The sequence below is a fragment of the Lacerta agilis genome, chromosome 1 (assembly GCF_009819535.1).
Source record: "Lacerta agilis isolate rLacAgi1 chromosome 1, rLacAgi1.pri, whole genome shotgun sequence".
Lineage (NCBI taxonomy): Eukaryota > Metazoa > Chordata > Lepidosauria > Squamata > Lacertidae > Lacerta > Lacerta agilis.
In genome coordinates this window covers 75,061,465-75,085,173 of record NC_046312.1, presented here as the reverse complement: position 1 = coordinate 75,085,173, position 23,709 = coordinate 75,061,465, and the positions used below count along the sequence as shown (strand labels likewise).

At 45.3% G+C, this 23,709-nt stretch overlaps 1 protein-coding gene across 1 annotated transcript; it reads right to left on the bottom strand.

Moving 5' to 3' along the window:
- Window positions 1-1,166: 1,166 nt before the first annotated feature.
- On the bottom strand, window positions 1,167-21,830 carry PIDD1 (p53-induced death domain protein 1). The gene is made up of 16 exons (XM_033155618.1): window positions 21,352-21,830; window positions 19,099-19,472; window positions 16,760-17,173; window positions 15,339-15,542; window positions 13,457-13,514; window positions 11,784-11,985; window positions 10,581-10,709; window positions 8,983-9,162; window positions 8,390-8,537; window positions 7,888-8,023; window positions 6,454-6,604; window positions 5,416-5,539; window positions 4,581-4,699; window positions 3,371-3,478; window positions 2,913-3,118; window positions 1,167-1,941 (listed from the first exon to the last, which is right to left on the bottom strand). The coding sequence occupies exons 2-16, from the start codon at window positions 19,361-19,363 to the stop codon at window positions 1,704-1,706; spliced, it is 2,682 nt and encodes an 893-aa protein (XP_033011509.1). The 5' UTR covers window positions 19,364-19,472; window positions 21,352-21,830; the 3' UTR covers window positions 1,167-1,703.
- Window positions 21,831-23,709: the final 1,879 nt, after the last annotated feature.

Below are 23,709 nucleotides of genomic sequence, written 5' to 3'. Positions count from 1 at the left end.
AACACTTACTTCCAGGTTTGCAGTGTTTGGGTTCCAAGTTGTTTGAGTACCAACGCGTTTGAGAATCAAGGTACCACTGTACTGTGTTGGCTGCCTATATGCTACTGGGGCCCAGTTAAATGTTGTCTTGCTAACTTATTCAGCCCTGAATGCCTTGGGTCCCAAGTATCTGAAGTAGCAACAGCCCAACTTATGGTCTGCTGGGGAGACAGTCTGTACCCGCCTGACACTGAGCATAGCAGCAGCAGGTCCCTGTAGGTCCAGAGGGCATAGGTACTGAGAGCCGAGGGTTGCTGAAAGTCAGGGAACATGTTCTTTTAAAATGCCACCTATCCTCCTCAAAGAGCCATGCATCCCACACTTAACGGCCAATGACAACGCGTAGGTTTAAATTTTGTTTTTATTTCATTTGTGTCCTGCCTTTTTCCTCCAAGCAGCTCAACGCTTTTGCATTTCATCCTCACAACAATCCTGTGAGGTAGGCTAGGTTGAGACATAGCAGCCGAGACCAGAAGAAACTGGCAGTTAATAACAGTTCCCCCAACTGGGGGTGTAAGTAGTAGGCCCAGAGTCCTTCCCCAAGTGAACCAGATGTAAAGTCCGACAGCAGATAGCAGGCACGTGTCACCTTTCCTGGTTCCCACTTCCAAATCCCATGATCCTTCAGTTATTAAAATAAAATCTGAAGCCAAGCCTGTTGGGGTGAATACAAGAGAATCTACTTTGAGCAAGGCCCTCCAACCTTTTTGGGGCCAAGGGGCAAATTTGGAAGTCTTAAGAAAATGTCATGAGGCCAGATTTAACTAACTGGTCCTGCTACCAGAAGCCCACACAAGGACTTCTGTTAGCACAATGAGGCTTTCCTCCCCTTCCCCATGCCCCTCACAATTGGGTAAGGAGAATCCCCAGAACAGCACATAGGGAAGAAGTGAGGAGATTCCATCAGGCAAGCGGAGGCGCTTGTGCTGAGAGAACAAGCTTCTTAGAACTGCGTGGAATTTCTTCTACGGGTTCCACAAAATACCCATTCCACAGAAGAAAAACTGCCAATGCTCAGGAAACCTCCCCCTCAAAACATGAGGCAAAATACCAACTGCCGCCCCCAAACAACAAAATAAAAATGGAGAGGAAGAAGGCAACACCCAACCCAAAAAAACAAAAAAAGCAGGCAACACACACCAAACTATTGACCAGACAAAAAAGTAGGCCAAGCACCCCATTGTGGGGCCCACAAGCATTCAGGGTGGGGGAGTGCTAAGAGGGAGGTAGTGTCTGTTTTCCAGATAGCTGAGTCCCATGGAAGAATCGGAATGCAATATAGGAGGGGCAGGAGGCCTTGCCAAGAACCAAGGAGGGTATCTGAGGGCATGGTGACACCCACAGAAACCATCTTGAATTTAACAACAGATCACAGATGGTTTCCCCCCCTTATAGGAGTAGTGATGGACATGAAATAAATAAGTTACCAAACTGGCAACATTTAGGGCTCAGCGTGTCTCTGCATCATTAATGTTCGGCAGGTCATTCTTATTCTAGCAGCCCTGGGTGAGAACAAGAGACCAAGCATTAGTACTTGGGGCTAGATGCATGTTGTCAACACTGCTCAGCCTCAGCTCCTTCACGGATCCACTGCCAGTCCTTTGCTTGGTTCCTGCCTGCCCAATGCAAGCCACAGCAAGGCAATGGAGGCCTCCTGCTGGCAGCTACACCATGGCAATGGCAGAGTCTTCGGTGCTGCTCTCCTGGTCTAGACCCACTCTCCTGATGGACTCCCTGTACTTTTGCCTTCCCAGCGCAATGATGGCTGTGATCTCATCTGCTATGTCTTGGCGGCCGCTCTCCTTCATGGCACTGATCAGCCTGTCGACACAGTCGGGGTGCTTTTCATTTTGCTGAGCCCAGGAGAAGAGCATATGCAGAACCTGAGCACCGAGGTCGTCTCTGGAAAATACAGATGGCGCAGCACACAACCATCACTGGAGAGTCTCATTGAAATATTTACAATATGCCTTTTCATTTGCTCCAGGCAAGCTTACAACAGTTTGAAACGCACAAAGCATAAAACAATAAAATCCTAAGACATGTTCCGTTAGCAACCATTGGAAAAATAAATTTCAGCTTAAGCACATAAGCAATCCAATCACTTCTCCAGAAGCCTACCAACTGCCTTTGTAGAGCAGGGGACACGGAAACAGAAAGGTCGGCATGATCAAAAGCTGCAGGTTCTTATGCCTAATTCAGCACCACCTGAGAAATCACACGTGTTTTAAAAACAAGCCTCAGTCCTTATGGGGCAGGGAGAGAGGAAGGGACATGGAAGCTCACAGATATTTTCTATCAATGTCTAAAGACCAGAAGGATTCTGGTTTTGGATTTTGCACTCATCAAAGGTTCCAACCCCTCATTTTTTTTTCAGTCCTGGCTTCCACCCATCTATTGTCAGCCGCCCCAACATTTTGCGAATCCCAGCTTTTGTTTTCCAGTCATTCTCTGAGGTTTGGAGAGAGGGAGACAAAACAACTTCTGCAAGAAAAAAAAATGAAAAGCATCTAAGACCTGCTACCATGTGTTGGAGTGCTCTTGTTCAGGGTGCCAGCCTCCCCTCCAGGCTGTTTGTTGCTATATGCTAGCAAAGTTCTTCAGATGTTGCTACACAACAACTTCCTTAATCTCTGACCACTGGCTGGAGCTGAATACCACCAACATCTGGAGTTTTCCATTCCTGTTATATTATGCTGTAAGGAGCTCAAGGAGATTATTCCACTCCCTGCCTTCCGGTAAAAATAATCAGTGTTTCATTTTTCTTTCTCAACTGATGCTCAATATTCTGCAAGTACGGAGCCTGCTCCATCATTATTTGGCTGTTTTGACAGTGTTTTTGCAGCCTTAGGGCTAGATTCAGCCTCACTCACCTGTAATTGTATCGTATCTGCTCTACCTCCTGGTAAGACAAACCCAGGTTTAAGCCAATCGTTGGCCAATCAGCTCCAACACGCCCAGCAATGGCAAGTAGGTTGGCCTGGGTCAAGTAGCCAGTTTCAGCATTCCCCAAATTCAGAGGGGGGAAAGAAAAGCCATTTGGGGTTGTAGGCTGCTCCTTTCCCTGGGATTTCAATTTCTGGCAAAACAGAATTAAAAAAAAAGTCTATTATTCATGGGCCAAGAAAAACCAGCAACACAGCAATCAAACCTGCCACAATTATCTCTCTACTCAGGAACACAGAAAGCTACTATATTTTGAGTCATTGATCCATCTACTTCAGTGCTGTCTCCACTGACTGGCAGTGGCTCTCCAGGAATTCAGACAAGAGACGTTTTCAGCCCTGTGTGGAGATGTTGGGGACTGAACCAGGGATCTTAGGCAACTTACGGGTAGCTTGATTGGCAAGGTGGCTAGCCAATGGGAATCAGGGCCTTTCCTCCTCTTGGTAACCTCTTCAGGAATGTCCCCTGGAACAGCACCTCGGTAAAAGGAAACCTTAAAAGATCAAAAAAGTTACAAAAATGCAATTATAATAATAGGAAACACATCGTAGACTACAGACCCACATACAATACAGATTCTCTTAACAGCCACAGCATAACAAAAATAAGGGAGGAGAAAATCAGCAGCAGGATATCTAAAATACAAAAATGGTGCACAAATACAGAATCTTCTCTCTATCCAAAGTAACTCTTAATCCCAGCCAGCCACAGAAAACGACACCTGGGAGCTCTCCTCTCTTTTCCCAGTCTCTCTCCTTGGGAGATCTTCACTTCCCTGTCTCTCCCTCGGGGTCCTACCACCATTTCCCCTTGTTCCTGCTAGCACAGATGTTAAGGGCAATAAAGTGCATCTTCCACTGATGACAGAGGATTCATGCTATGTTCTTCAAAGTCAGTAAGCCAGAGTTGGCATCTTCCCCACTTGCTCTCGTCTGCCCCCCAAAACCATTGAATTCGAATGCCAGAGAAGATTATGTTCTATCTAGGCACAAAATGATGAAACTAAATATAATTTATGCCTATGATCTTATTTGGAACAAGTTGCACAACACGTACTAAAATTTATGATCTCTCAGCTTGCTTAAGAGAGCTTTCTTGGAAAATATAGCTAGCTAAATTTGCATGTTTTATTTTGGCACCAATATTTGAGGTTCTATAACAGTTTTGATGTTTGGAAAAGTGAAGGCAGGAGACCCTACCTGGACCCCATCAGTCATTGAAGCCTTTTGCAAATAGGGCTTGCATGTTTTGAAATTTCTCTCTAGAACATTCTGCATTTTTTTTAAAAAAAATGAGTTTCTGCACCTTTCACAAACACAAGAGTGCAATCCAGAGAAATACGTGGGATTGGAGCAATTAACTCTGATTTGTTTCAGCAGGATTTAAACACACTCATCTTTTGGATTGTAGCCATGGACTCTGATAAGCAACACTGTTTATGGACTGGCACATGATTAGGAATGAGGACGACAAGGAAAAGAAATACATTTGTTAATGAGAGATGTGTCCATTTATTAAGATACGTATTATAAATGAATATATCATGGGAAACCTCGCTTGGGGGGGGGGGCGGCAAGAAGGAGAAACCAATGTACCTGCCCTTTCACAGATTTGCTTTTCCTGTCCACTTCAGAGGTGATGTAGACCTCCTTCACGTTTTTCAAGTGAGAGAAAAAGTTGAATGAAATCCTTCCATCAGTGCAGTCTGGGCGGTCTGAGTTAAGTTGGAGGCAATACAGGCAAAACATCAGTTTGCATTAAGCCATAGTGCTGTAAAAGGCTAAAAATCAAGGGGAAACAAGACAAATAGGATCCTGCCCACCTGACAAAGTTGGCCCATCGGGGTGTGGGGGCAAGATGAGGATCTGGGATAATCCAGTTCCCCCCACTGATTCGGCATCATTAATTGGCCGGCGAAAATGAGAACATCAATGGTTTTGCATGAACATACTCACTGATAGGTGATCTGTCTTCACGGACTGGTTTGGGGGATTTCCCACCACCCACTATGACCCAGTGCAGGAGAATATCGCCCCTCCTGCTGAGCAGACACCACAGCCCTTGCTGCAGACCCCTTTCGACAGACAAAGGCCAGGAAAACATGGTGTCTTATCTTACGTTAGCATCTCAATGCTAGCTACAGAGGAGGGGGGCTTCCCCTATTTAATGGCCAGCACAAAAATTAATAAGTACAGCTATTAGTCTTTTAGAAGGCTTGGGTTTTTTTTTAAAGTGCAAGCTGGTAACGGTTGTAGGTTTATTAGCAAGTCTGACTTAAGCTTGTGCCTGCACAATCACTTCTGAGCCCAGAAAAAGCATCCCTCGTTTCAGGAGACCCCTTTGGGTCAACAGATTTGAGGTTGTCAGGCAAGGGCCAAGTCCCTTTGTTCTTCAGGGGTATTTAGACAAGCAGGCTCCGCTGCACTTTACCTGCATCAATGCTGATGCCTCGTTCGAAGGCTGCAAAGAACTGCTCCCCTTCAACCATCTCTACCATGTCCGATGGCTCAGGGCCTCGGTATCTGTCGTGGAGCCTTTTCAAAACAGGATCAACCTACATCCAGGAAGAGATTGGGGGGGGGGAATAGATATTGGGGGTTCACAGGGCCAATTCATTTCATTACTCTTTGTGCAGTTTCAATGGGAGGATGAGGGTTTCCGAGGGAGAAGCTTCGTAAACGCAAGAGCAGCTGGTGCGGTGCTGCAGAACCACGCTTCTGACCCCAGGGCTGCTGCCACTTGCCAGGCCAGTAGCAAGGTCTGGGCTTTGTGGGCACACCAGCAGGGGTACCAGACTGGGCGCACTAGTGCACCCATAAAACCCTGAACTCGCTGCCACCCTGCCACACCCATCCCTTGTAAGCGGCAGTGACACCCAGTGTTGAAAGGGTAGCTTCTGCCGCACTACCCCTGCCATTCTTGCTACTTCCTTTGCTTCTGTTACCCCCGTTATGAGGACTCATGCCAAGCTGAACACCTAAGCTGGGCTCGTTCACCCTGTTGCAGCAAACCATAGATTGTACTAGCCAACGTTTCCTGCTCCCGCCATGCTTGCTGCTCTTACTTCGACTAAAGCCTATTATAAAACAACGCACAAAGCCAATCTCAAAGCATTCATAGGAGCAGGCTCTACTCACAAACAGCTGGTTCCCCCCCCTTCAAACCCAGAAAGATCTCTCTGGATTTCATGCATTATATAGCTCATGCTACTGATCACAGCTTCTGCTCCAGCCCTGCACAATTTGTGCCCTCCTCTTTTTTTTTTTTTTTGCAATCCAGGAAGAGAGCAAAAAGCAGGCGGCTTACTGATCCCCTGGTGACCAGAGGACCGTGTTTAGTTTGGTGGGTTACAAGTTTCTCTAAACATAGATATGTTCTTGGCTGCATTTTATGCTTGCAGATCACAAGCGAATGTGCATTACTGCATGCGCATGTACACACACGAAACCGGGACAGTGAACTATTTACCTTGTGCTTTGGGACACACTGCAGCAAGACTTGTTCAGGGTCTTTCTTCCTCTGCAGAGCTATGAAGTTCACCTGGTACATGCGCAACCTTTTATAGACATATTTGGCAAAGCCACCAATATAGGTCTTGGTGGTGCACCACAACCAGTACCTGGGGGAAAGAGTGGGGATTTGCAAAACCATTTTGATTTGTTTGCTTTTTTTCACTTGTGAGCACATATATTTGCAAATGGGGGCGGCATGAGTGCAAAGTTCCGTTTCTCTATGCGAGAAGAAACATATGGGGTTGCACAAGTGCGCTTCTATGTCAAAGGAAAACTGCACAGATGATACAAAAAACAGACCCCCACCCCCACCCCCACCCCCAGAGGGGCAATATGATTCACCTATTTAAATACCTCCCAAAAGCAAGGAAATGATGTGTGATTGAGGGAAAGGAAGAAGCTGTGAATCTCATTATTGACTACACATACAAAATAAATCATGATCATTCCACAAGGTACAACTCAGAGACAATACTTAGCGTGATGAGTTGAATGTGCCTGTGCTGATCAGTATTCATGATGAAATGCATATGCGATTTCTTCACCCTGAGCAAAACTCTGAATTCAATCCCTGTATCTACTATTACGCAGCAAAGCATCTAAAAGCAGATTGATCGAGTGCCATGGTGCATTTGCGTTTACTGTGAAGCAGGAGGCATCAGCACAACTTCATGTGATCAACTCACAGTTTCCATGTCTGAGTGAATCAGCAACATGAACAAGCCATTACTGTACAATACTATAAATTTTGTCCAGCGCACCTGGTACCTATAAGATTCCATTCCTCTGTGTCTGTATTCTTTGCTATATGTTCTAGGCAGACACAAATACCCTGAGTTGTGCTACGTTCAAGTATACACTGCAGGAAATCAGATAATATTAACATTAATATTAATTATTATTATTATTATTAATTATTTATACCCCGCCCATCTGGCTGAGTTTCCCCAGCTACTCTGGGCGGCTCCAAATCAAGTGTTAAAAACAATACAGCATTAAATATTAAAAAACTTCCCTAAACAGGGCTGCCTTCAGATGTCTTTTAAAAATAGGATAGCTGCTTATTTCCTTGACATCTGCAGCCTGGCTTGTATAAGCCCCATATGATCCTTCTTGCCTGGTGGAGAAGCAGCAACCAAGGACCAATTAACAAAGAAGACTGAACAGTTATCTAACTGTTGACTGCCAACCCCACCCCTTGTTCTGAGGAAAGAGGAAACAACTGGATGAACATGGTCTCTTCTTTGTGGAGCTCCCAGTTCTTACGCTATATATAATGTGTGTGGAGGGCAGGAAAGGGATAGAACCTTCTCTTCTTGCTGGTCCAGGAAGATGTATGAAGTGTGCCTCAGAGAAAGAGAGGGACCTTACTCTTCCTGGGTCAACTCACCAGGAGAAGTGTGTGACTTCAAACAAAGCATAGAGGTGGGTGAACTCCAGCACCACCTGACTGGTGATGTCATTCCAGTTCTGAGCATTCCAGTCACTGTGCAGCAGATGCACCCTGGAGCGATCCAGGGTCAGACCTGTGGACCAAAGAAAATATGCTGTTATCTACAGACCTTCGAGGACAAACTATACTCAGTTCATAATCAGGATGGATGAAGTTTTGCTCCCATTATCAATGGAACATGTGAAATTGTGAAATGACTGGGGCGGCCTGACCCAGAATAAACAAGAGCACCTTGCAGTTCAGTTTGCTATAGTGCACTATACTTGCACAACCCAACATCCTCAAGAGAAGATTAACTGTCCAGCTTGAAAGCACATTTAATTGTACCGACGTTCTGCAAATTTAGCTAGCCTGTGAAATTCAGGTGTGGTAATTCTAAGGGAGCATTAACAGTTCTGTGAAAACCCTTCTGCTGGGGGAATTTCTAGATCAAACCTACCTGTGACTCCTGGGGGCAGAGGGAGCTGAATTTTTACAGGCTGAAGGAAGTCAATGCTGGAATTCTGGGAGAGGCAGAGGAGGGGGCTAGCAACTGTCTCAGGATCATTCGTGATCTCCTGTAGGTCCTCTGAAGACACAGGCAGCACCTGAACATTAAAAGGGGGAGAATAGGCTCCATCAGGTAGTGTGGGGGTTTGCTACAGCAATGGACTTTACAGATCTCCCCCTCCCACAGCAGCTATCAATGTCTTCAAAAAATCGCCCTGAAAGTGAAGGTTTCCACCAAAAAGGGATCTGACACCGTGGAAGAAGCAATATTGGGAAAGCTCTTTTGGATTCCAGCCACAGGTGTCAATAGTTTTATTCCTAAAAGCAATCATTTGAGCAGTGACTGCGCAAGTCAAATAGGAGCTTACAAAAATCTTTCAGGGCATGTCTTTTTGACTTTATAATACCAGGGCAACATTAAGGCACTCATGACCTAAACTGTGCGACCTGGCTGAAATAGGACTTTTTATATAAAAAAAAACCAACCACTCCAATCTTTGAATACATTTCTGGACTCATTAGGCTTCTTGGGCAGAGGCTTACCTGGAGCTTCACTGTCCTCGTCTCCTCGGTCACGCCAGGGGGAAAGGTCACTTTGATGTTGGGATCAACAGTTGAAAAAAGCAAGGCACCCTCTTGAGGGACTCTGCATTCATTCTCCACAAGTCGAGAGACAACCAAGAACCAGGAAAAGTGAGGGACGCTGCAGCAGGCCACATGCTTCTGTCAGAGGGTGTGGAAGGACAGACAGGCACCTTTGTAATATGCGACAATACTTTAAACAGAGGGAACCAGGCACTGAAAATGAGCACAGGTCTTATACCAGCAGCCTTACAAATATCCACAAACTGGCCTGGCTCAAATGTAACAGGGCCACTCCCAACAACAGGCCATAGCCTGTTGGGTTGTAAATAATGAGCAACAAGCTTGAGTGTGGCCCTTCATCCTAATCTCACACACCCAGCTTCAGAAGAGACTTCCTGCTTCCTCATACCAGAGTTCCCTGTGGCATTCAAACTGGGAAACTCTGGTTTTAAGAAAACTAGGATGTCTCCTCTGCAAGCTGGGCATGCTGGTTCAGATGATGAAACAGCCAGCTGACTCACAGAAATAACTAGCTCAAGCATGTTGCTCATTCATACTCATCACATCTGAATTTGTCCAATTTGTGTGTTGACAGACCTATTAACTTACTGAACTTTCTGTTAAAAGCTCTCTCTCTTTGGCAGTACACAAAACAGACAGGCCAACAAAAGAGAATGTAATTCTTAACAGTAAAAAGGTAAAGGTACCCCTGACTGTTAGGTCCAGTCGCAGACGTCTCTGGGGTCACGGTGCTCATCTTGCTCTATAGGCCGAGGGAGCCGGCGTTTGTCCATAGACAGCTTCCGGGTCATGTGGCCAGCATGACTAAAGCTGCTTCTGGCCAATCAGAGCAGCGCTCGGAAACGCCGTTTACCTTCCCTCCGGAGCGGTACCTATTTATCTACTTGCACTTTGACGTGCTTTCGAACTGCTAGGTGGGCAGGAGCTGGGACCGAACAATGGGAGCTCACCCCGTCGCGGGATTTGAACAGCCGACCTTCTGATTGGCAAGCCCTAGGCTCTGTGGTTTAGACCACAACCCCCCCACACACCCCCATTCCTAACATACTACACATATAACCAACCTTTCCTCCAAAGAGCTCAAAGTGGCACACATGATTTTTGCCCTATCCAATTGATCCTCACAACAATCTTGTCACATAGGTCAGGTTGAGAGGACAGTGACTGGCCCAAAGTCTCCTACTGAGCTTCACCAATGAGTGAGGATTTGAACCTGGGTCTCCCCTGCCTAACCACAACACTATGCTGGCTCTTTGTGAAAGGCCACCCATCTCAGTTGCAAACAAAACCAAGTATAAGACTTGCTTAGCATGCCTAGGTTAACTTAATGAGTTAACGAACTGGGTGTTGTGTATTACAATCTCTAGGGAAAACACATGGCAATACCAAAGAGAAAGCAGCTGCAGATTACAGCTCAACACTCCCTCCAAGCTTCCAGCAGGAATTCAATATGGTACTCAACTGACGCAAGGAAGAACTCGCGGAGAAGTAAGGTAACTGGCATGTTTTACAACACGTTGCACTTTGCGGCCTACCTTTGGCTTTTCTTTCCATTCCACTCTGGTTCTCAAGTCGCTCCAATTTTGCCCACTGAAGGTTCGAATTACAATCTCACGGTCGTGCAGGTACTGTGTGGAGGCATATGGCAGCCAGATCAGCACCTCCTTGAAGAACACGAGACAGAACAAGACGGTTTCCATGAGTTAACCACTGAGAAGGAAACTTCTCCATAGCTCCAGGGAGCAAGAGAAGGACCTCAGGAGCAGGCAGCCATTGGGGAGGATGTGGAGAGCAAGCGAAGGTTGTTAGAGTGTCTCATTTCTGCTGTACCTCATAAAGAGGAAGCGGAGAGGGCAAAGGCATGGAAGGTTGGTTGCCTATTACAGCATCAAGATGAGGGGAAACGAAGAAATTCCCACATAACTCACAGACATGCTAGAAGTAAGAGATGGGTTTTATTACATGGTGAACTGAAAAAGAGCTTCTATACACTTCCAGCCAAACTTCAGACCTGCACTGGTCCTTTAACTGGGGGTGCTGCATGCAACAGTGATTGCAATGCACAGAAGGTGCAATGCATATAGTATGCAAGAACACCATTGCTGGGTTTCAGGGGCCAGGGAGATGGAAACTTTGATGACATCTATTTAGTGCAATGCATTTTTAATGCCTATAATCTGTCACCCTCAGCCTTCAAAGTATAAATCTAAGTAAATGAATAACATGTAATGGCTAATCGTGATTTATGCTTTTCTTTTCTTTAGATCCTGCTTGTTTCATAATATTTGCATGCAAATCTGTGTGGGTTTTATAATGTGCTTAATTGTTTTACTATTCTTAAAACAGATTGCAAAAAGGAGGGGTTATATTATTAAATACCTTTTCAGCAGTTGTTTTCTAAAAAAAGGAGAGGTCCTATCCAAACTAGAACTCTGTTTATCTTATTCCCACATTCTACATATCTGGCAAGCAGAATGGTTGTCCTGGGGCCTTTTTCCTGATGGAACTCACATTTGATTAAGCCGAACCTCTTTGGCAGCAGCCTAAATGCCACAAATGGTGATTTGCAAGCAACCCAGCCATTATCACATTAGCACACAGTGTTATCAGTGGCCACTTTTTTTGGCAGGCCAATCTTCTTCTTCTTTCCCCCCAAGCCAGCACCCAAGTTGAAAGATTTGGGGGAATTAGCGCAGTTCTAGCCTAAACTCCTTTATGACTTCATGAACTCTTCTTACCTTCTGGAAATGAATGCCATGAGGCTGCAGCTCCAGGACTTCACTCAGCAGGATGTCATGGTCCTTCAGCTTTACCCACTGGGGGTCAGGGGAGTGCTTGTGGAAGTGGATATTTACCGAAGTGGTGGTGGCACCCAAGGGGAAGCAAAACTGGACACCACAAGCTAGGAAAACTCTGCAGCCTTCAGGGGTCACAGTAAAGCTTAGAAGATACAAAGAGAAGCACTGGTGTTTCTATGACGTTACAGTCCTCTTTACTCCAAAGTTCTGAGTTATAAATATCTATAGATTGTTAGAATTCTAGATACAGTTCTAAGGCTTGACTACACTGTGTTTCACTTAGCTGCATCCAGATCACTCCAATCCCATGGCCTTCCCTGCTCTCCCTGGGGCCCTGATGGTGGTAACTGAGTTTTGGATACTTGCTCCAAAGGAACAGATAGTCTCATCACCTTCAACAGCATCTGGGTTCCATTTCTAGAATATGTGGAGGATAACTGAATGACTATCAGATATGGCTGTTCCTAGCCATGTCTGAGTGCAGAGTTTGGAACTTGCAACTACCTGGCTGTTATTGTCAGGGGGTGGGGGTGGGGGGTGGAATCACATTACCCCGGTCCTCAAATCCCTTACACTTGTGACATTCCAGACCCAATACAAGCCCTAAACAACTTGGGATCCAAGTACCCAGGAGAGCACTTTCTCCAGTACTGCCTCAGCCTTACCCATCTATGAAGATTTGCTAGGGATCAGCTGTTTGTTATTCCAACTTTAACTTCTGATGGGTGGGCAACGATAGAAGACAGGGCATTCTTGGTGGTGCCCCCTTGCAGTTAATTACGACACTCCCTGCCAAATGGCATTTGATTGTCTCCCCACATTGGCCTCAGTTAGGCACAAGGTGAAAACGTTTTCCCAACACTGCTACTTGATATAATTTTTTCTTGATATGGCATACTGTTAGCCACTCTTGTATTTCCGCAGGGTTGATGGGTGGGATATAAGAGTGACAAAGTAAAATAAGAAACTATTTTCTTATAAGAAGCCTATCCTTGCTATTCTCAGATATTTTCCCTGCTTTTTTCCTCTTTCAGGGCTGGTATGCAGAGGTCCCACTTGCAGGCTCCAGGAAAGAGTGGGCCATTGGCCCCTGGATGTATGAGCCCCCTCTCTAGGCTTATCTGGTGATGATTGCTACTACTGGACTAGTAGCAATCCTAACATCCCAAAGATTAAAACAGTGATGGCACTCCGCCTGCAGAATGACCAACAACAGCGGCCGCTGTTCCACACTCAAGAGTCCCAGAAGAAACAGGGACCCAGGACCCATCTCCCTGAGCACTGCTTAGAGATGTTACTCGGTGGTGCCTGCCTTGCTCCCTTCAATGAGTTTGCCATTGATAGTTAACTTGCAGCCGGTTTCTTTTCAGAAATCCAGTTTGGCTCATTTGTAAAAAAAATCAGGGATGATTAACCCACAGAAACTACCCCTGCATCAACAACTGAACAAGGTATTACGGTACAATTAATTATTATTAGTATCAGATGTATATCCCTCTCTCCTAGGAGCCATGGGAAGCAAGGGGAGTATTGTGCCAAAAGTGAATTTGGAAGATACTCTGACATGATAATAGTACAGAAAGACACCGGCCAAAAAAAAGTATGTGAAATACCTATCCTCACCAGCTTCAAGGAACAGTCTTTGTAATTTTTCTGGCCTTGAGCTTGAGTCTGCAACAAGTCAGAAAACAAAGTTTTCGTGAGTATAAACAGAACGCGTTAAATGCTTCTGTAGGAATGAGTATAGTAGTCTTCAACTTTTCCAAACAAAAAAAATGCATTTGGTCCTCATTTCTTTCTTTATCATATATTTGTATGGTGGGAGGGCTGCTGTTGTGCCACCCCTTTGATCAGCTCGCAAACCAATGGTGAGTCCTACTCCACTCATTGAAGACAAATGGCTTAGTCAAACATTTTAATGTTTGATGTTTCATTAAGTTTTTATAGGGACTAGAAGCTGCGCAGAGTGGCTGGGGTATAAATAATAAAATTGTTGTTGTTGTTGTTGTTGTTGTTGTTGTTGATGATGATGATGATGCCTTGTTCCCACAGGGCCAGCCCCAGATATTTCACCACTTGAATATTAACCATGATTTCTATGACATGAACTCCCACCAGAATTTCAAAATAAAATCTATGACAGGGTCACTAACATTTATGGATCGGTGGACACATTTCAAATTTTGAGAGTCACAAAATAGCTGCTAGGCAGAGCAGGGCATAACGCAAATTGGCTGCAATGGACAACACAAAATTAGAGAGGCAGCCACCCCTGGCAACTTTATGCTAACCATGGGAAGTCAGCTATGTTCTGCTGGTCATGATTACAGATGTCGTCGTGCTATATAGATTTTACTTACACACAGAGAGAGATGTGGTTGTTGTCTATAGCAATAGGGAGCACCCCTCAGAACCAGGAACATATAAAAGTGGCCACACCAGATTCACTCGAATGCCACAGATGTTGCTTGAAAAGCACCTGCACATTTTGCCTCACCACTTTGTTTCTAAGAGGGCTAGGGACTGACTTTCCTTTTTCAACATGAAAGCTCAGAGACTGGGACATCTGCCCTGAAGTACCCATGAAAGTCTTTGTGGGCACCAGATTGGTGACCCCCGCCCTATGAGAGAGTAACATTCACAAGCAACGCCTGTCTAAGGGTAATGGTGACTTTCATTTATCAGCGACTTTAAGGCTCTTTTGGCTTTAAGGTCTGCCCACCCTTCTTAGCAGCCTTCTCTTAGCCTCAACCCTAATGCTTTGCTTTCAGCAGTGCCTCATTTTGAGATGGATCTGAGTCCACTTCAGATGTTGTGCCATCTTGCAACCGCAACAATGTGACGGGAGGAGCAGGGCCCAACTTGTTGCCCCCCTCAACACCCCCATGCATTGGATGGGAACGTCTGAAGGAGGAAGCCTGCTGCAGGCAAATGCACTCCCCACATGATTTACTCCCTGTTCACATGTAGTTCTGGGCAGTGCTATTTTTTCTAGAAAAAGAGGTGCTGGAACTCACCATGAGTGCCTCCCTTGTTCTCTTAGAATGGCAATGGCTCCCACCTGAGAGGTGCCAGAACTGAGCTCCAGTGAGTTCTGGCTCAAAAAAGGCCCTGGATCTGGGTCACAAGGGGAGCCTATACTCGTAGGGCAGGCTCCCTGGATGGTGGGGAAAGGGCCATCAGGGGAAACAGCCGCAGGGGCGGAGATTAAGGGCAAAGCCCAGCTTTTTCTGTCCAGGCAATTTTGATGGGATGGAGAGGAATGACTGAAGGGGGCTCAGCTGCCTGTGAAAACCAACCAGGTGGTCTTTCAACCAGTCCTTCATATTGTAAGGGCTGCAATTTCAGATGTGTCTTCACACGTATCACAAAGAAACAACAACCACAGAGCTGCCTTCTGCACCAGCCACGCAGAAGATCACACGCCAGCTTCTGACTGTCGCCAGCTTGAGCAGCTGTTGAACAGACAAATTAGACAGAAGAAAAGCAATTAACCTGGTTGCAGCGGCACCTCTGGCTCTCCTAGAGGATTACCACGCAGATGCACAAAGGGGAGGCTCTGGATCTCTGGAGGGATGCTGCGCAGCCTATTGTTTTGCAGATCAAGCCTGGACAAGTTGGGAAGGCCAGCCAGGGATGCAGGAACTGACACCAGAAGATTGCTGTGAAGATGGAGCTGCCGCAGAGATTGCAAATTGCCTGCAAGTCAGAACAGGAGTGGGAGAGAGAGAGATCAGCCTACGCTTCGTAAATCCTTATATGAAAACAACTCTCCCCCATTCACAATTTACAAATCCCTGATAACCAAAAAGAGAAGAACCTGGGGTCTTGCTTACTTCCACCACAATAAAAAAACCAGCCCTCAAGCATACATGCATGCAGAGCAATATTTTGTATATATATTATTTATTTATACAGCATACTCATACCATAAACATTTACTACAGAAAGGTTCTCGTACTAGCCAAAAGGAACGTGCCTGGTACTCGAGGAACACAATGTAATAAATAATCTAATTAACAAAGGTCGGGGGGGGGGAGAGTCAGGCTTAATCCTAGTATGCCCTTCACATTGTAGCTCACCTCAATAGTGAAGAGCTGTGTGTTTGGAGGTGCATGTAAAATCCCTTTGATTTTTGCAAGGCTAGAACATAGCCTGCTGTACAAAGAGTCAAATCAATTGCTCTACCCACATTGCCTCTAGTCTTGCTCACCGCTGTCATGCAGCCCCCGGAATGTGGCCCATTAGGGAATATGGCCCTCTAGCTAAAAAAAAGAGTTCCTTCCCTTTGTGCTGTAATACAATCACATCCTGATTATGTGGGTACCACCATTAGTAGTAGTGGATCCCTCTGCAGCTACGCAACACCCTCCAGCTGCAGAATCACCAGATCTGAAACAGTGGGTTTTTTTAAAAAGGGCCAGAAAAGTTTTTCTGTTTAGTCAGGACTCTGGTTATCAGTAGCGTGACAGTGCTGCTGTAAAGACTGTGCCTTATTCAGCCTGAATACAACAAAACAACAACAACATTTTTATTATTTATACCTTGCCCATCTGGCTGGGTTTCCCATTGCAAATCTTAACAACTTTAAATATTTTAGATTGTAACTATTGGGTTTCCTAAAAAGTTGTATCGTAAACCACTTTGAGAACACCTGCTGAGAAGTCTATATATGTTTCATTAAATATTTGCATATTTTGTATTCCCGTTCATCAAAAATGACCTAATTTAAGCTCATCCTATGAAAGTAAGCCACACTGAGTTAAATGGGACTTACTTCCTAGCAATAGCACAGGAAAAACTGCAGCTATGCCATGTGACCCTAAACGTGTCGTAGCTTCTTTAATCTCGTAATTTGTTTCAAATTGCATCTTAAAATATTTACTCCCTTTCTCTTGCATTTGGGAACAACTTACCAAGAGAGCTAGGGATTCCTGTTAATAGATTCCCTGAGAGATCCAGTTCTGTGCAACTATGTAGGTTCCCAATCTCTTCGGGAAGCGATTCCAGCGCATTTTCAGAGAGGTCCAGTGTTTGTAGTGCTGACAGCTCCCCTATGCTTTGCGGCAGACCTTGGAGCTGGTTCTTCATGGCGGAGAAGAAAGTGAGGTTGCTGAGCTGGCCAAAGTCCTCAGGCAGCCCCTGCAGGCTGTTGTGACTCACCAGGAGGCTCCTGAGGCTGCCCAGCTTGGTGATGCAGGAAGGCAGAGCACTGAAGCTGTTGAAGCCCAGATCCACATGGGCAAGTTGGCTTAGCTCCCCCAGCTCTTGCGGCAATGATGCCACCAACCCTCTCTGGGGAGTGCCAATTTCATCTCTGGTGTGTCCACCTGCAGGCCAGGAAAATGCAGGAAGAGAAAGTCTCGTTGCAAGGATCTCCATTAACTAGCCTCATATAAGCACATGGCTATCCAATGGAACAATATGGAAGACTGAACAGAGATAACTGGAAAATTCAAGAAGCTTGAAGTATTTGGGGCCTGAAGGGGCTACAGGAACCCAATACCTGTCAGTGGAAGTGAGTCTGGATTGTTTGCTTTCAGGGCTACAGCAGGAGTGATTAACATGCTACATTCACAAAGAGGTGCCTTCTCTGGCCCCTTAGTTTTCAGTCCAATATAACAATGATAATAAAGCAACAAGATTGGTAGCTTGCAGCTGCGCATGAGACACACACAGCTACTGTTGCTTATATTCAGTATAAACTGGTTATTATAAATACCTGTACTGTACTAATAAAACCTAGGTTTTTAATAGTTTGGCCAGCTGAAACTGTACAGTATTAATTTAGCTGCATTAATGAAAGCTACAGTTGCTGTTTTTGCTGTAGATAATTGAAACAAAAAAAGAGGATCAAAACAGTTCCAGAGTTAGACACACACGCTTATTCCGAAAGGGAGTGTCACACCAATTTCAAAAGGCAAAGAGTAGCCAATATAGACTGCCACAAGCAAAAGAAAAAAAAGAAAAGAAAGGTATTTTTGTGGTGCCTTAAAGGTTAACTGATCGAATGGACTCCAGTCCACAAAAGCTTGTGTTGTCATAAACGATAAACGTGTTAGTCAATATAACGTTCCTTGTCGATTTCAACATGGTTATCAATCTGCAGCCTGATCTTTTTCATAGTGTTCTGAAATAACCATGCAAGCCTATGTATGCATACCCTGAAGTAAGCCCCACAGATTCCAATGGAAGTTACTTTGGGATAAATATGGTTAGGACTTCGGGCCAAATGCAGTGCACATGTTACAGATGGCCAGGGGGTGGGGACCCTTAGGCAGAGGAAGGCAAAGGCAAACAGCACAACATCAAACCCCCTGCTTTCTGTGCAGGTATTTTTAAAATCCCACAACATGGGAAGAATTCTGTCGCCTGCCCATTTCATTCCCAACATGGGCAAGATAACAGCGCTTGCAGTTTATGGGAAGGTGGCATGAGAATAAAAAGTGGGTGATGAAGAGAGAAGCACAGGAAGAAGAAGAAAAGGACCCCCTCAGCTTAAACTATACGTATAAAAATCAAGAGTAAATATCGCTCCAAAAGCTTTTTCATGTGCTACATAGACACACACAAGATTAAATCATCTCTAATATAATCACCATAAGAAGGGAAGCTACTGTCCCAATTTGGCATTTGAACAGATATGGAACTGTCGTCATCATTTTTCACTTCTGCAAACCCCATTCTACAACTAAAGATCAGAAAGCAGTCTTGTTTCATTCACTGTTGAAACAAGGTCCGTTCCAAGCCAAATGTCAGAAGGAATACAGTAGTGAAAACCTGACTTTTGCTCAGCCGAAGAAAACGAAGGCTTTAAAAGCCCCATGTCCATTCCCACAAGAGAAAGCCCTATTGAAAAGAGTGGGCTTACATACGTGCAAACACAACAGGCCCATTCCCAAGAGAGGGTGCAGACCCACCTGTTGCAGGTTTCCTAAGAAGTAAATCTCACCATGCTCGATTCCTGGGTAAGCATGCATAGGTTTGGAGTTTTTGACTGTACCATGCACTTTCCTGGGAGTAAGTAAGCCCCATTGAACACAGTGGGGCTTACTTCTGAGGTGGGGAAATGCATAGGATTGCAGCAGAGTCAGACCATTTTGCGCCTTTGTGAGAACAGTGGCCTAAGGCCATTTTGATGGGCTTGGTCGGGGAAGGAAACCTGAAAGCTAATCTAAACAGAGGGGAGAAATATAAATTAAAAACTGAAACAGTCGGTCAAAAGACAGAAAGAGAAAAGAAGCATGCAGTTTACCTTTGAGTACAAGGGATTTTAAGCCCTTCAGGACCGGAATGGTGCTTAGTGTAGAAGTGATAAGTTCCTCATTGCAGCTCAGCCTCAAGAATTCCACCTGCTCCACTTCTTCTCTTCTCTTCTCATACAGCTTGAGGAACAGGCGACAGCCCTCTGGGTAGACGTCTAAGTTGAGCCTGTTGCCAGCCAAGCAGGAACTAGCAGGTGCTTCGGCCTCCAAAACACCCTCCCCCAGAGGGTCCCCAAGCTCCTGCGGCCCAGCCATGTTCTGGTGTCACATTGCCAGGGGCTGTGCATGTTTTGACTTGCCAGCCAAACGAGCACCGGTGCCACCGCAAGGGAATGAAATGAAAGATGGAGGAGAGAGGCAGCCCCTGTGAAGAAATTGAGTGAGAGGGGCAAAACACTGAAGAACCAGTGCACACGTAAAATCCATCCAGATGAAGGAAATAGCAGAAGCGGTACTTGACGGACTGAACATAAAAGAGGGCAGCACAACACATTCCCCAGCTGGGATGTTTAAGTGGCATATTAAGGCGCATAACGGGCCCCAAAGCTGATAAAACTAGGAAGAAAGAAGGGGCGTTTGAAAGACAACGTGGGGAAACTGATTGCGTTTTGAAGTTTCTACATCTTTCATGTACTATTAAGAGTTCTTTGCCTCCTCTTTAGAACCATAAAAATGCATCTTAATAAAAGAATATTAGGTATTTGCAAGCAATATAGCAAGAAAAGCGTAATAGAAAAATTAAAGATCTTTGAGTACCAAATCCCCATCCCTAACACAAAGGCAATGCCAGGTATCTCCATGGCATTTTACACACGAGGAACTGATAAATATAACCAGCTGTGCAAATGTGATTTTTTAAAAACAGGTGCAGCTTCATTCACAACAGCAGGACATGCCACCCATCTACAGAAAGCTAGAGCACTTTCATCCTTGACATCTGGGCACAGTTTCCCCAGGAACTGTGGATGAGGAGTCAACTCAAAAATGCCAGGATGAACACATGATTGACAGAGTACAATCCTATGCACATTTACTCGGAAGCAAGTCCCATGGGAGTTCCATGGGACTTGCTCCCAAGTCAGCACAGCGCCACAACTGTAATGCTTTTTTCACATGACCCATTATTTTCTTCTTCAAGTGTAACTTATCCTTATTATTCTTTCATTAGGCACCGTTGCAACCTTTAAAAAGCAAAAAGGCAATCTTTGGCAAAAGGGCCAAAAACTGTCCCCTCTCAGAGTGACACACACACACTTTTTTTTTTTTTTAACTTCCAATCATTTCCTTGGAGAGATTTCCCTGATTTAGCAGTGTGGAAGTGATAAATTAATGGATAGCTGCACTGCAATGACAGAAGTGATAACTGTTGAAAACATTCCCTTACAAATATGCAGGGCATCTTTCAAGGACAGATGCTGGCACCTCTAGAAATCAATTTCTTGCAGCTGCGTTAATGCAACTACTCCAATCTATTGTTCCCCAACATGCTTTAAAGGAGGGGTAGCCAATGTGGTGCCCACCAGACATTGCAGACTACAACTCCCATCAGCCCCAGTCAGCAGAGTCAACAATGGGAATAATGGGAGTTGCAGTCCAAGCCACCAACAGAGCACTATGTATGCTCTCGCTGCTTTGAAGACTGTTCTCCAGAACTAAAGGAAACATGGAGAACCTGTGGCCCTCCAGTTGTTGCTGGACTCCAACTTCCATCAGCCTGCGGTCAGGGATTATGGGAGTTGTAGTGCAGCAACAGCAGGAGAGCCACATGTCTCCCCATCTCTAGAGCACATGACAGGGACAGTGATAATGTTTATTTCATTATAGAATTAAATAGGATGGAGGAAGTCGTGGAAATAATTCATCAACAATTACGTTAGCCTGCAGCAATGCAGCTATTACCCAAGAGGGTGCAAAATTAAGCGTGGCGAGTGTCAGGCCAAAGGATGAAGCCAAACAACACTGTCTTGCCCCTGGTCCTTAGGTGCTTTAGCTCCTAAAACGGGAGGGAGGAAGCTCAGATCAAGTCTTTTCCCCAAATTCCGGGGTGGGGCGTAGGGTGGACGGTTAGCTGTGATTTTTCAGTGAAGAGAAATACAGTAAGGCTCTAAGATGGTTTTAGTCATTAGTACACACGTTTCCCAACAAACAGCTCGGCACTGAAAATACAGACTCCAGAGCAAAGTCCTGCCAAAGAAAGGAACGTACGGTTGCAACCTTGTGCTGCAACGCTGCACATAACTTACCAGGAAGTGAGCCCCATTGAACGCAGCGGCGCTTGCTTCTTGAGTATCCGCACTTCGGATCAGCTTCTCAGTGCCCGGAGCTTTGCATGAAGTTTTCAGGTAACCAGCAGAGAAGTTGCCCGGATTAAGCAGTGACGTACATCGCCCGAGGTCTCTAGCCCAGCAGAAGGGAGCAAAAGAGCTTCCAAAGAAAAGTTTCAATCGAAACGCGTCACCCGACCCGGCCTGTTTCCGCCCGCCCTTTCCTCCGCTTTCCAGACGAGAAAATGTTCTTACATGGGCCGGACAAGCATATTTTGCCTCTTGCCGGTGCTTTTGGCTACTCCGATCCTCGCCGTGCTTACTGGAAAGTTTGTAAAGGCTGCTGATTTCAGCTGCAACTACTAATCCAAGTAAGCGCGCTCCGGATCGCAGCCTTCGGGTCTGCTGGTCGACCTCCTAACGGCTTGCGGCGCAGTTTCAGTCCCCCGCTGCTTGCACCACGCCGCCGAAGCAACAGCTCAATTCTCCCAGGCCCTCCTTCCCCTGAAAGAGGCCGATCCCTCCCGCCCTCCTGCACAAGTTCCCGCTTCCCTGGGCTTCCCCGCCTTGGCCAGCGCGGAGACGGCGAGCAAAGCGACGGCTTGGGCTTGCTGGGGACGTCCCGGGGAAACTGCGTCCATTGTGATCTGTTGCTTCCTAACAAATGCACGCTGCCGCGATCCTTAAGGACTAGTTTTGCTATTGCGATTTGTAGGTCATTGCGGATTCTTGCAGCTCGTTAGGCCGGTTCCCCCCTCCCCCTCTGAAACAAGCTGGACCTGCGACAAAATGTTGCCGCGTATTCTACCCCTATAAACACGAATATTCCTATTTAGGTTGTAGCTAGCTAGGCAGCCAAGTGTGTATATACTCCAGTATATAATATGATGCAAGGGGCTCAAGCAGACCATTTCATGTCTCCCCTGGTTTTCCAACCCCCCAACATTTTATGGAGGCCATGGAGCATGCTCAGTCTGCATCAATATTTATTTATTCTTACTCTACTTCTGCCTACTTCAGGATTGTATACATAATCAGGAAACACCCAAGTAGTATTCCCCCCCTCTACATATAATACTGTTACATGCCACCCCAATCTCTGAGCGGTATGAGATTCCAGGGGATCCAAGTGCTTTACTCAGGGTTTGTGTTTCCTTTTGGAATGAGGCACAGTAGAGTCTGTGATGGCTTTATGATATATGGTTTATTTATACATATATACAACCTGGGCCTATGATGGAGGGGTTCAAAGCATTTAACTCCAAGCGGGTCATGTTTTTCCCATTGCTGCAGCCCTGTTTCCAAAAAGAAATCAAAACATGGCTCACTGTCCCTCTGCTCAACTTGCTGCATTTAACACACCACTTAGTGGAAGGAAGGGCTCACACCCTTCTGCTGTCCAGCACAGGGTACTGTATCTGCTTTGTTAATTGGTATACAAATTTAATAAATCATTGTTGTCTTCATCATCATAATCATCATCATCATCACCCTTTACCTTCCTTTGGTTCTCCATAGTGGCTCTTCTCCCAGGTGATTTCCTAAGCACAGAAAAACTCCATTGGCCTGTATTTTTACACTGCTAAACACGGTGTCTGTTAGCCCTTCTTAATACTCCAAGCATTGATTAAACTCCAGCAGCCAACAGACTTGGGAATTATGGGGAGGGTCTGGCACCTAGGAATTTAAGGGAGTCAAGGCACCCACAAACTCATAATACCGGTACCCATTTTTCTCCTATGTAAACTTAGGTTGAAAAACTATCCCCAGCCCCAGACTACATTTTCAGTATGTTATTAAACTGCCTTTTTCCAGATTATCAAAGGAGTGGCCCTTTAGTGATAACCTGGGTTTTCAGTGTTCTTGCTTTTTTAACTTTTCCAGTATTCAAGCTATTAGCTATTGATAAGTGCTTCCCCTACCCCAAGTTATGCAATTCTGTTGCACACTGAAAAATGATTGGTCACCTGGGATAGAGGCAGGGCATATGGTTTCCTCCTTCTGCTCAGTGCTTAATAAGATCTCCCTGGAGGGTATAGGGCTAAGCACATAACAATTGTTTATGTAGCTATTTATCCTTTGGCTGTTTAACTACAGATTTTGTGTAGAGATCAACTTTTCTTTTTCAGATATGGGTTTTTGCTTTCAATGCAAATAAGATCATTATCCAGACAAAGACAAAGATCTACACATTCTGAAACTTGTAGTCCTTTTGTCCCATGAATAATTTTGAAGATGAGTGATAATACTTTTATTTTATTGGATCATAGTGCTGGTTCTAGGAAGGAACGTTAATAAAACATGCTAACATTCCTTTAGCCAGACCCAGTTCTCAAA